Source organism: Lepisosteus oculatus, chromosome 6 (assembly GCF_040954835.1).
Source record: "Lepisosteus oculatus isolate fLepOcu1 chromosome 6, fLepOcu1.hap2, whole genome shotgun sequence".
In the NCBI taxonomy this organism is placed as follows: Eukaryota; Metazoa; Chordata; class Actinopteri; order Semionotiformes; family Lepisosteidae; genus Lepisosteus; species Lepisosteus oculatus.
Genome location: NC_090701.1, coordinates 25,660,372 through 25,674,440, shown reverse-complemented (window position 1 = coordinate 25,674,440; position 14,069 = coordinate 25,660,372). Strand labels below are relative to the sequence as shown.

Genomic DNA, 14,069 nt, shown 5'->3' with positions numbered 1-14,069 from the left:
ATCAAGAAGGATGAGAATAGAAAGATAACCAGAATCAGAAGCTCTCAGAAGATCATTAGTGACTTTGACCAGGACAGTTTCTGTGCTCTGAAGTTGACAGAAGCCAGATTTGAAAAGGTTATTTGCTATGAGGTGGTTATGCAACTGAAATGTGAAAGCACGTTCTAGAATTTTTGCAAGAAAGGGTAAGTTGGAGATGGGTCGAAAATTTTTAAGATTGTTGAGAGCCATGTTAGGCTTTTTGGCATGGGGGTAATGGCAGCAGTCTTGAGGACTGTTGGTACAACACCAGTGCTCAAGGATTCATTTATAATATCGAGAACAATGGGACAAAGAGAAGAGAAAGAGGACTGAAATAAAGTGATGGGAATGGGATCTAAAATAGATGTGGTGGGTTTTATGTGTGTAACTAGTTTATTGAGGGATGCTGGGTCAAGAAGAGATAGGTTGGAGAAAAGAGAACCAAAAAAGTTGGATAAGGAGGGAGGCGGTATGGAAATGATATGCATAGTGGAGAGAATGTGATGACAGATGTTGCTGATCTTGGAGCTAAAGAAATCTAAGAATGTGTTGCAAAGTTGCGATAAGGCAGGTAATGTGGTGGGACAGTTTGGCTTTAGCAAGCTGTTGATTGTGGAGAAAAGATGTCTGGGGTTGTTATGGCAATTTTCAATGATGTGAGAGAAGTACATTGATCTAGCAGACTCTACTGTAACCTTATATTCAGTAATCTCTCCAAGCCTGATAGTGTACATTTAGGCCAGAAAAACACCACCTATGCTCAAGTTTGCTGGAGGCTGCCTTCATAGATCACAGATATCATTGTACTAGGGGGTAGGGCGAGAGAAGGAGATGGTTCGAGTTTTTAAAAGACCAAAGGTGTCAAGGGTAGATAAAAGAGCACTGTCACGTAACTGTATTTTTTCCTCTAGAAGGTCAGAGGAAGAGAAACAAGAGGACAGAACAGAATTTGCAAACCTTGGGTGATCAATTGATCGCCAGTTGTGGAAATTTACAGAGCATTAGGTGGAAGTGTTAGAAAACAGGTAATTCCAGATTGAAGAGAATAGCTAAGTGGTCAGAGAGGTCTAGATCAAGGGAAGAGCAGTGGGAGACAAAAGAGTCATTTGCAATGATTAAGTCTAGGGTGTGTCCTTTTTTATGTGTATTGGTACAAACAAAGATGAAAACATCCCAATAGAGAAAGAAAGTCTTTAGCCAGACTGGAATACCTTGAGTAAATGTGTATATTAAAGTCCCCTAGAATAAGGATCCTTTTAAGCTTAAGGCATAAAAATGAGAGTAAATCAGCAGATTCACCTAAGAAGACTTTGCTGGATTTTGGTGGTCTATAAACTGTGTAAATAACAATGATGCCCCGCCTCTGTTAGAGAGACGCGGAAGGTCAAACAAACCATACCCAGGAGGGACTAGTTGGTTAAACAGCAATCCATCGTTTTGTGTGTGTCAGGTTTCAGTTAAGCACAGGTCCAGTTTTTTTTCTCTGATAATGTCACATAAAAGATATAGCATCTGTAGACATAGCACTACAGAGATAGCACCTGTTGTGGAATAAACATAAGCACCAGGGGAAGATCCGAATGGATAGTCAAGCAGGCAAGAGGTCGTATCACTGAAGAGTTTTCGACACAGGCTACCTGGGTCATACTTGGTAATACACACCAAAGCATTAGGAAGATCCAAGAAGTGTAGTCGGGGGAACTAACAAGAGTAAGAACCAGGGAAAATTCAATACAGTAGAGAAGCTCCAAGTCTAGGAAGCACTTGCTAAGACTGAGCACTGCAATGCCACTGAAGTTAGAATAAATGCCTTTCTAGAAACAAGGTAAGTGCTATTAATTACATGCCGATTGCACTGATAGCCTGCCCAACCATGTTGCCAAGGGCCCAGGCTGATTGGAAGATTGGTTTGGCTGTTGACAAACGGCCATGGTGTTGCAGGAGCTTGAAACTGCACTTACTCATGTGCGAGCATTACAATACTGTATTACATAAGGTGATGGTATAGGTGTGGACTTTGTTAGATTTGAATTTGGCTATTCGCAGCAAACCCTTGCAAATGTTTAGAACTTACAATACAAGAATAGCACACATCACTGATCTGCTCTAATTTCTTCCTTTGACTGATATTAATTCATTAATTGCATGCTTACTATATCATGCATTCAACAGAGTGAAAAAGTATTGTTGAGAGGTATTAAAGAAAATTATGGTTGTAAAGAAGCCAGGAAGTATGATATTTATAGTATGGCAGGTTGGGAGAACTGGGTACGATTGTCCTCCAGAATTTCTGTTTAAAACTCCATTAATTGCAGTCTGAAATTGTTTCCCTCCTTCCAAAACAGGTTAACCTGGACCTACTGTATATGCTTAAAATTAGATTAAAGATGTGAATTTTCTGTTAATAGATAGATCACACATTTAAAGGCATATAACACTTTATATTGAGATTCAGGGATACAAAATAGACAACTGGTTCGTGACGTGACTCTTTCATAAGAAAAAGAGCAATCTCTCTCTGTTGCTGTCACGTTATGGCTCTAGCCAGAGCCCTGAAATGAGGAATGTGGACTGAACAACCAGATTGTTAGTAAGAAGAGTAAAAACAGAGCTGTAGGCAATGAAAGTTGTACTCAGTATCATGATTAATGGCAGCAATTTTAGAGAAACAGCTGTGCAATTTAGGTAGGTTTCATCTCCCAGTGCCACCCTAAGATCTAATGTGTCTGGAAACAAGATTTACTTCAAGGTGTGTAGCTGACATCGCTTCCTTTTGTTCCTTGAGTCAAATCAAGCTCAAGAGAATTGTGTATGGTGGCGCAGGACTGAGGCCCTGGTAATTCTGGACCTGGGGTGCTACCTGCAGGAGTTTGTATGTTCTCCCCGTGTTTAGGTGGGTTTCAACCGGGTGTTCTGGTTTCCTCCGACAATCCAAGGACATGCTGGTAGGTTAGTTGACTTCTGAAAAAATGACTCTAGTGTGAGTAAGTGTGCATGTGTGTGTCTGTGTGTGCCCTGTGATGGACCAGTGTAGATATGCTGTAGGCTCCATGGATGTGGATAAGTGATTATTGAAAGTGATGGGATGATGAAGAGTTATTACAGGATGTAGTTCACAGCTAACAAAGTGAGCTTTGGGCAGGTGGGAAATAGATATACATGTAGGAGAAATGGAGAGTGGGCACAGAAGTGGAGGAATAAGAAGGGTGAGGAGAGGCATAGGTAGAGATAAAAGACTGAAGATACATTGAGTGGCACGGCAACAGTGAGAACAGTTACAGGGATCCAGTGGAAATATTGGAATAGTGGAGTAGCAACAGAAAAGAGAAGGTGAAAATTCTGGATGTGCTGGAATTTGCAGAGACATTTGCAGATAGTTACTATAGAACATTGACGGAAAGCGATCTTTAAATCATGCCACAATTGTTTGATTGGATTTAGTTTGGGGCTCTGACTGGACTATTCAAGGACATTTATCTTTTTGTTTCTTAGATACTCTAGTATTGCTTTGACTGTGTAATTCAGATCGTTGTCATGCTGAAAGGTGAACGTCTTTTCAAGTTTCAGCTTTAGGTTTTCTTTAAGGACTTTTCCATATTTTGATTAGTTTTATCCTGACAAATGCCCCAGTCCTGGCCAATCCTCATAATAAAATGGTGCCACAAGCATGCTTCATAGTAGGGATGGTGTTATTTTGGTGATATACCAATGTGCTATACAGGCTAGATCTGTGGAGTGCTTACGATATTGTTGTCACATTCACACTTTGACCAGTTATGGGCACAAATCCTCTAGCACTGTCAAAATTGCCATTAGCCACTTGGTAGCCTCTCTGATCAGTCTCCTTGCCTGGTCATCAAGTTTGGAAAAATAGCCTGATCTAGGCAGGAGACCACTTCTTAATAATTGTTTTGACTGTGCTCCAAGGGATACTGTATTTAAGGCCTTTAAAATTTTCTCATACCCATTCTCAGATCTGTGCCTTTCCACAACTTTGTCCCTGGAGTTCTTTTGTAAGCTCCTTGGTGCTCATGGTTGAGTCTTTGCTTTGAAATTCTACAGTACAGGAACTTTTGAAATTCTCCTGAAATCACGAGAGAGTCGATTTTCTATAGGTACTGTAGCATAACCTCATATGAAATTGTGAAATGAATGACATATGCTGTGGTAGAAGGGGTATACACATACACAGATCTACAGTCACATGCTTTGGTCTCCTGTGAGTCAAATGAACTACAGTAATTCACTTAACAGAATAACTAAAATATTCTAAAATGAATACATATTCAATATACGCAGAAGGCATATCATTAAATATACAATTTAGGAAATAATCATATCAGATATCGGATGGTAATATTTCCATATGAAACAAAGCAATACTGGGAAATTACTGTATATGTCCTCCTGTAAATAACTGCAAACATGTCTTTGCATGTTAATACCCTAAATGAACAAAACAAAGAAACCTGAAATATGTGTAGATCCATTTATTGACAGGATGATTTTCCTTAAATACAACACAATGAAACAGAGATGATGAGTACATACAATGAAAAATAGTACAAAAAACATTCTTCCCTCCCCTGTATTAAGACAGAGACAATATGAATTGCCTTTCCCACCCAAAAGGTGAAATAAATATAAAATAAGAAACACATACTGATCACTGCATAACCCTTGAGTCAATACTTGCTATGAGGCAGGGGGTGATTGAGAATTCAGGATCGTGATGTTATGCCACACAGAGAGACAGAGAGTATCCCTAATTACAAAGCCATGAAATTGACATTTTCGGCGATGTGAAAGGTAACTGTATCAGCTCACTCTTGTTGTCTCTCTGGCCTTTTCTAGTCCTATAAAAACTGACGCAGCAGCTGTTCAGTGGTTCAGACCCATTAAAAAGATCTATTATCTTTTGCACAACAATTTAGCATTGCGCTGTAACTTTTTGTGCAGAGTGGAAACATATTTACCTCTTCTAGTGTGCGTTTCAATGTAGTCAGTGAGTCTGAATCAAGGGGAAAAACAAAAGGGGAAAAACAAAAGGAACGCACCAAATGAATACCCTTATTCATATCTGTCAAGTGTATTTTTAGCACCACTACTTCAACACCTAACATGAGGCATCTCTGGACACTGCAAATATTCCTAGAAGCAATATACCATATGAGCATGCATTCATTTAAATTACCCTAATTTTCAGAGGAAAAGTAGAGCCTACTACCTACAGTACCACAGAGCACCTGAATTGTATAAATAATCACAGCCTTGAGAGAAAATTTTGGTTTTGCATTTGTTAGTTGTTAGGTCAGTTTGTTCAGTGAATGACCTGCAGTCTGAGTCTTAAATGAAAAATACAAATATAGTCTTACATACTGGATTTATCAAATATTTTATGCTCTGTCAAAAGACATCAGATTGGTTATTATCAACATCAATGCAGGATATATCTTTTTTAGCAAATGTATTTACATTGCTTATTTTCTGGACTAACATTCAAAATATAGATTTGAATAATGCTGAAATTAAGTACCTAGGACTAACCTTCAGAAAAGTAATTCCCATTCAAAGTATACGGTTCATTTTTGCCCACTTTGTAAAGAATCTGGCCATTTCGGGTTACATTTTATATCACTTTACAATCCTCTCACATTGCCTTGTCTCTTATTTGAATTCTTCATTCATACCACAAATTTTAATAAAAGCTTTTGGTGAATAAATAAGAATATTAGGTTGCTAGATATTTTCTAGCTCTCTGACTGCACTGGATTATAAAATGTGCCACGTAACTGTTCCTATACATGTCAGACATCACGTGATGTAGACATGTCATCACCACAGACAAAATAATTATTTTAAAAAAATCTGTCCCTTATTTAATCTTCTAGGTTTGAATGCAACTGTAGAGGATAAAGTAAGTAATGTATCAACAAATAACAAAGTAACAAATTCCTAATAACATCCATCAGTTTTCTAACCACTTCAGGTCAATCAGCAGCTGCAAAGCCAGATACAACTTGGACAGGACACCAGTCCATTACAGGGCACACACAGACACAAACATACACACCTAGATGCTTATTTTCCCAGAAGTCAATTAACCTACCACTATGTGTTTTGACTGTGGGAGGAACCAGAACACCCAGCGGAAACCCACACAAACACCATACAGACAGGACCCCTGGTCTGGAATTGAACCCAGGACCCCTGTGCTGCAAGGCAGCCATGCCAGCCACTGTACCACCCAATTCTTATACCCTGAAACAAAGTTACAGGTAAGTATAAAAAATATCTGAACAACTCATGGAAAAATTCACGTGAATTATCTTAGAAAATTTCAAATGAAATATTACCAATCTGTGAAAAGTGACTGCACTTAAAAAGGAGATGTCTGTAAACTTGTATTCTGTGGAGCTAAAAGACTACTATAATCTTTACAAAAGTTGATGTGCATGCTGCTTAGGCAATAGTCTCTCAAGAAAACCAGGAATGGTTTAGATTTCTAGCTTCTACAAAGCCAAAAAGCAAGCATAAAGAATACTGAATGCATCAGAAAAACCTTCTTAAATCTTTTAAATGTCTTTGACGTCATCAATACTCAGCATTATCTGTTATACAGTACAACAAGCAAAGAGGTTCAAGGCATTTCATTCATGTATGGATCAATTTATTTATTTTCTTAGAACTTTCCATTGTAGGGTCAGTTCTGAATCTTACATTTAGTCCCCATAAATCCCCAAGTCCCCCATACCTTTGAAAAACAGACAGACATTCGGACGTTGCCTGTCACACAGCAATGAAATAAGTTGTTAAGTTGCATTTTTAAGATTACAGTGACCAAACTGAAAGAAACAAGATTCCCTTTGCTATAATCAAAGACTTACACAATGTATCACGTAAACCTTGATATTTGTTTTTTCAATTTTGTTTCTACTAAGAAAAGAAATCATGAAGAAGCAAAAATAAGGAGTACAGAACAGTTTGGACACTGAGTCTTTGCAGATGCTGTAGGCACGACTACAAGCTGCATGCCACAAGGCAGAACAATAGTCCAGATGAATGGAATAAACATTTAGCAACACCTGCAACCTGTTTAAAATGAGTTATGATCATTCCACGCGGTATTCCTTTTTCACTTTCTTTTTACATTTTATAAGAGGTCAGTCCAAGCTACATGTGAAGCTTTCATGCACTTAAGCATGAAAAAAAAGGCTAAGACCCAGAGACTGAATGAGACTGGCTGAACCAACACAATTTGGATTCTGGCAGAGAGAAGCTGAAACATGCTAGAGGCCTGTGGTCAGGATTGACCTTAAAAAAGAAAGCCTTGAAAACTTTCTAATAGCCCAGCTCTTAGAATGCCACAAAGGATGTCCATTTCAAGCAAACTTGAATAACTTGCTTAACTGTTTTAACTGGGCAGAAATTCAAAGACAAGACTTGTTAAAGACATTAACCTGTCTTAGACCTTCCATATTCCTTCAACAAAGACAGAAAGAGTTCCAATAACACAATACTCAACTTAATGGCTTCTTTGCAATGTGAACAGATTTAATTTCCTTCTTCATGGATACACTTCATTTTAAATAACAGGCTGATTTTCCCTTTTTCATGGCAGGCAGACCATGATGCCTGGGCTTTGGCAATTTGTAAACCAATGCCTATGGAGCGAGCAAACAGTAAAGAAAGAACATGGCTATGAATTTGGACCATCAGCTCTTCGAATGAACAAACAAAGCAGTATACAAAACACAAGAAAACAAGAAGTATAATTAAGGCGGTTAAAAATATTGCAAAGGATTTTGGCCCCTGTTTTGAGACAGACTGCCACAACAGTCAAAGTTCCCAACTCCTACTCGTTGCGAAGGATCAAGAGCAGTGGAGAGAGAGAGAAAAAAAAAAGAAGAAAGCGATCCTCTTTGGAGAGAAAGCTTTTTTTTGGTCTGGGTGTTTTCCTCTTCAGAAGTAAGATGTTTAAAAGGGTATAGAAAACGTCCATAGAAATAAATTATTTAGAAAATCAAAAGATAAAATAAAAATTTGTTAACTTGTTAACTCCAGCAAGTTTACTAGGGCTTTGAGCGTGCAGAGGGAGTAAGACCTAGATAGTAAATGGTTTTGCCAAAGAAAGATCTGATGTGACGGAGGAAACTGTGCATCATGGAAGAGTCCAACCTGAAAACCTTCCCTGTAGAGATGCACATAGCAGATGGGGGGAATAATACATCAGCCCCCGTCAGGAAAGGCAAATTCCTGCTCCGCCACTAGGTGTGGGCAGTGCTGTAGTTCGCAGGTTATGTTTCAAGATACTCCACTGCCATGGAAACCCGCCGTCAGTCACACCCACTCCTGCATTGAGCGTTTGCAGTACAGTATGTGGCGGGGAGTGCCTTTCCTTTTAAACTGAAAGATGGTGTAGACCAGCACCAGCAGACACAGGGCCAGTATGCAAGGTATGACAATAGCAATGGCCTTCACAGTGCTGGCTGTGTTATCCAGCTTGATGACAATGTCCACATCGTCCTGCGGGTGGTGCTGCTCTGTCTCCCTCTCTGCTGAGTCGTCGCAGCCCATAAAGTCCTTGAGAATGGATCTGGGATAGCCTGGCTCCACGCGGAGATTTTGGTTGTTGAATTTCCAGTACTCTTTTCCTTTATAGAAGTATGTGAACCCTGGATTAGTAAAGGATGGAGACAAAATGCAGTTAGTTGAATGTCTGGTCATTCTATTTTAATATTAATAGACACAACATTTACACAATATACACAATATTGTTTTCCTTCTTTTGTTAACTCAATAAAGTGTACGTATTTATATATTCATTTACGGACATCATCCACAATGTAGCATTTTCTTAGAATTCATTGTATGGCACAAGTGAAAATAAAGCTTAAAAGTCATGTGAAATCTCTTGAAAAAGAAAGAGCTGTGGTAGTGGCTAAGGTAAACTGGGATAGGGCTGGAAAGTCATATAAAATAATTATAAAATATTATAGCAACTATCTTATAAACAGAAGAATTCACCAGCATTTCTGTCAACATAAGTAAGACATGTATCCTATGAACGCTATGAATCCGATAGCATGCAGAAAAAAGAGGTCATGTAATGTAATTTACATTAATTGCAGACAATATAAGGCAATTTAGTCTACTACAATTTTGAAAATGTCAGTTTATGCTAGTAACTCTTTCAGGTGTCACTGTCCAAATTATTTCTTAAAGAAATTGAGACACCCTTCAAGCTTAGATGAATGTCTGTGCACCATTGGAAAAACTGGCAGTGATAGTAGAACATATGGTGCCAGCTTCCTTCCTGTCAGTCTAGAGGTCCTGCTGTGCTTGTGAATGTTGCCTCTCAGAATGTCCTGTCCCAGCATTTTAGCCTGTGTCTAGCTATAGGCACTCACAGACCTCACAGGCACTCATAGACCTAGGAGACTGTCTTCCAGATTTATACCAGCACACTGTACTGTACTTCCTCAGTCCAAGCTCTTACTGTTGAATGTTTCTCTATTCACTACCCTTACTTTCCTCATGAATCACAGAATATCTGCAATATAACTCTCTACTGGGTTAATGTCAGAGGCCTAATTGTCTGTAGAAATTTTCACTGTAAAATTTGAATTGTGTAGATTGTGTAACTGTGTAATTGTGTAGCCTTCCAGATTACTTAAATCCAAATAATCCTGACTGGGTTTCCAATGTAATTTAATAAACAAAACAAAACAATAACAAAACAAAATACATAACAAATGAAAAATTAAAATTAGCATCAGATGTCCCTGGTATGACCTAGAATCTTCATTCTAATCTTATTATTATCATTATAATTATTATAATCTTCATTCTTTATTCTACCTGATCCCTTACTTCTACCAATGAGCTACATCCTACAAAGGACAGCAAATCGTACCATTAACTTTATCGACAAAAGCACCCTGAGGAGAGTCTGGGATTCCTTTCCACACAGTGATGGGCTTTGGGTAGCCAGGGTCCATCGCTCTCATATCTTCATTGTACCTCCAGTACCTGTACAGCACAACGAGCAGCAACACGTTAACACCCCATTGCAGTCCCCAGTTAACAGTAAGATTAAACTGCCTCAGCTGTTCCAGCTTCATCTCTCAAGTCATTTAGGCCCCAAGCTCAGTAACACAAGTCACTGATATCTGTGAGGTCAAACATTTTTTTCTAAAACTGGTATTCTCCATTGTGTCCCACTTTTCTAATTGCAGGATTTTTCCATGGTGCAGTAGCACAAAAACACACCATCCATATTTTCAAGGAACACATAAAAAGTGCCCTAACCTATAGTTTGACAGGAAACCCTAGAAAGACTGTTTTTTTGTGAGATTTCAATACAGACCTGTCACCTTTGAAGAAATAGGTCTTGGCCACATCCTCCCACCAGACAGCGGTCTCTATACCCTGGCTTGGCATTCCCTTTCCAAACTTTGACAAATCTTGAGGGTAAGTGGGCTGAAGAGTTGTATCCTTAAACACCCAGAATTTGTTACCTAAAAGAGTGTGAATCATGATTATAAATATTCATAATAATATCTGATTTATACATCATATAATCATAATGACCCATCAAGAGTCAGTACAGTGAACATTATATAAGAATGTAGTTTGTTACAAAATTGACATATTGATATTTCTGTTGTCAAAATACACAGTACTGTAAATTCCCTGGAGTTGCTAGAGTTCCTAACTGAGTAACAACAATTTGAGCAAGATCTGTGCCAGACTTGTGTGCGAAATAATAAGAAATACAATAGTTATTGATAATATTTTTCTAATAGCAGATGAGACGCTAACATTTCAGACTTTCAGAGTGTACTGTAGAATGGAATTATTCCATATCATGCTGAAGCTTCCTCAGTACAATTACAGTATTTTTTGACGAGTTTGGTTCTATAAAGTGAACTAATAAGGTAAAATTATTTTCACAGCCCATATCTGGATATCTGGGGAATTCTAGTAGCCTACTTTGAGAGTAAAAAACAATAAAAAAGGTGTTTTATCCTTATGTGGTCATGCGGTTATAGAGAACAACAGAAATGTTCACAAATCAGTAAATGGTAAACTTCTAATTCTAGCAACGAAGGAAATGCTTCCCCATTTGGTACATTTTTAAACAGGCAAGACATTGCTGGTGAAAGTATAGGGGACTGTATACAAGTTCTCCTAAACCAAAAAACCTCTTAAGCTTCTGTGATCTGCTGAACAAAGCAAAGTGAAAGTGCAGGAAAGCTTTCACATTCGACTAAGAGACAGCTTTGATATTTTGTGTTCCTAGGAGTCCCCAGATCCTCAGGAGGCATGAAACCCTCTAAAGTAAAGGGTAGACAGCATCACCTTTATCCAGACAAATGTTTGGAGCATTCCTGAGGATCATTTTTGAACCAGTTTATGTATATTTTCACTGTAAATACTGTAACTACTATGTGAGGCCAGGTGGGCGGCGAGGAACTCCATAATATCATGTGGTGTGCTCAGCTAGTGCTCACCCTGCACATCTGGTCAGCAAGATTCTGTCCAAGAGATCTTATTATTACAGTACATCTTTAGCAACATAAGTCATAACAAACTTTCAGGTTTTATTGAGCATGGTTTCTAGCTTTTTAATCACATTTTTCTGCAAAACCCCATTTCTGTTTTTCTAAAAGTAGGCCATGCTTATATTCATGTTGGAAGTAGAGGAGAAACAAAACACTGAAGCACTTCTGAAAACGTACTCATCAAAAGGATTAAGAAACAGACCCTTATTTTCAGAGAAGAAAAGAAAACTAGGTTACTCCTGTCTGTGGATTTTTTTCCAACATAGATTTAATATAACACTGGAGAGATATCCCAAAAAACAGCCAGAAAGTCCTCACACAACCAGGAGAACTGCACACACTGTCTGGGCAGGCCTTGAAGAACAGCTGTTTAAATAGAACTGGCCCAGTTGGGAAGATAACTTTCTAATAAACTGGCAAACAATGAAAGTGATTATAAAAAATAAAATGGAACTCTACATCACATTAGGGTTCAATTTATGCCCCTTTCTTTATTAATCCTAAAATTCCACCTAGCCTACTTTAGTGAGATTTCAAGGAATGTGTCTGGTATATAATCTACAGTATGACCATTATTTTAGAGAAGTGTGCATATATTTTTCTCAAGAAACTACTGTATAGTATATTGCATTTATTTACTTTTTCAGAGTATAAATATATTTAAGAAGTATGTTCACCTAACAGTTGGAATCATAAATAAATAATACTTTGCAGATCTAAAACATTAAAATATTTGAATTCAAGAATTATTAAAAAAAAAATTCTAACTCCATAAGGGGACGTTCACACTCATTTTGCTGTGACTGCGTGATTTTAAAAGATGCAGGTCCAAGAGTAGCAAAGCAATGGATTTAGGCATGTTATTAAAAGGTATTTTGATCTATGCTGGATTATGGTGAAATTAAAGTTAGGATTTTTCTCCCACACATAAACCACTTATTCTCCTCATATACTCACTAATATTGACCATAGGAACCATTTTTATAGAGATTAACAGCCATATTTGATCCGGCTAGACAACAGGTCCCAGATTAGCCTTTGACATTAATCATTGTTATAGTCTACTGAAGATAAATCCTGTTACTTAAAATACAAAGAAAGTGAGCCTACAGGGGTAACTGAACAAGCACAAGGATTTCAGAGTCAGAAATAATGGGGAAAGATGCCTCTTAGAGTCTGATGCTGAACTTTACTCCTCTGAGTAAATGCTTGAAGTAAACACTTCGCCTAAATGCTTGAAGTAGGAAAGAAAGGTGTGCAGTAAATGTATACAGTAGGTTTTTATTAGCATGAATGTACAAATATATACAAATACGTGTGAGGAATCTGCTCTTAAAATGGTTTGTCAATAACTTGAATGCTGATAAGTGTGAATGACGTAGCTCAGTAATAATAATCCGGTAACACCACAAAGTAATGCCATCTATTTACATTTGAAATCAACAGATTTCAGTACTCCAGCCTTGACATCTTAATACTTAGTGTAAATTGTATGTATGGATTATTATTACAATCTTTACTGTAGATTGTAAATGTATGGATTATATTCTAGTGGATTTGGTTAATAAAATCTCAGTTATTCAGAAGTAAAGCCAGTCTATAATGTTAAGAATCTCTACAGTAACCCCAATCACTTGATTAAAGCTAAAATAACATGGTTATTACTAGTTGTCATATTAATATTTTAATTCTTCTCTTGATGTTCTCAAAATGAGAATCTTCAAAGTATTGCCTTGAAAAACATGATAGGTTTGCATACTTGCTCTTACCTTTGAAGAACACAAACTTTCCCTCGCTGTTTTCATACACTGCGTCAATCTTAGGAGGCAAACCCCTCCAGAAGTAGGCAATTTGCATGGGGTAGCCAGGCATCACAGCATTGTCCCTCACTCTCCAGAACCACTGATCCTAAAAACAAAACAGAAACCGCTATTCAAATACTGTTCCAAGACACCATCCTTCTCAAAAAACATCAAGATCTCATCCCTGCAGTACTTTAAAGAGTGACATGCAGTACACCAAAAAACAGATCATGGAATGAATTAGACATTGGTGACTTCTCTTTACATAGGAACACATTCCTGTTCAGAAATGGATTTAGAACTGCCTTTAACGTCAATATACATTACTTGAAGCAGGCTTTCTCTTTGCTATTGTCTCTATGTGACTACCCAATGATGATATGGCATCATCAATGCAGGCTAGAAAAGAAAGTTTCTCTAGAAAAAAAATAGGGGAAATAACAGTGCTATGCCACTTTCAGGAATAAAATCACCAGAAACACTCCTTTCTTGTCTGGGTGTTCAACAGCAAGGAGTCTGTCACAGACATTCAGTTAGTCTCGCTGAGTACAGAGCCTTTTGCATAACCCAGGAGATTTACTGGGCCTTGAGGAAAACGGAGTGCCCTGGCTGAGCTGTGCTTTGCATGCAAACCTCACTAAATAATTCACAGCTGCCTCTGGATGGGTGGTGCTTTGAC

The 14,069-nt window shown here is 38.0% G+C and overlaps 1 protein-coding gene across 2 annotated transcripts in view; it reads right to left on the bottom strand.

The window, feature by feature from the left end:
* Nucleotides 1–4,496: 4,496 nt before the first annotated feature.
* LOC102687027 (matrix metalloproteinase-16) overlaps nucleotides 4,497–14,069 on the bottom strand; it is a 55,183-nt gene continuing 45,610 nt past the window's right edge. For both annotated transcript variants that reach the window (XM_015354534.2, XM_006634287.3), the window contains 4 exons: nucleotides 13,358–13,496; nucleotides 10,391–10,541; nucleotides 9,938–10,053; nucleotides 4,497–8,696 (listed from right to left, as the gene is read on the bottom strand). In XM_015354534.2, coding sequence (XP_015210020.1) covers nucleotides 8,362–8,696; nucleotides 9,938–10,053; nucleotides 10,391–10,541; nucleotides 13,358–13,496 — 741 coding nt within the window. In that variant the 3' untranslated portion in view covers nucleotides 4,497–8,361. The remainder of the gene's footprint in view (nucleotides 8,697–9,937; nucleotides 10,054–10,390; nucleotides 10,542–13,357; nucleotides 13,497–14,069) is intronic.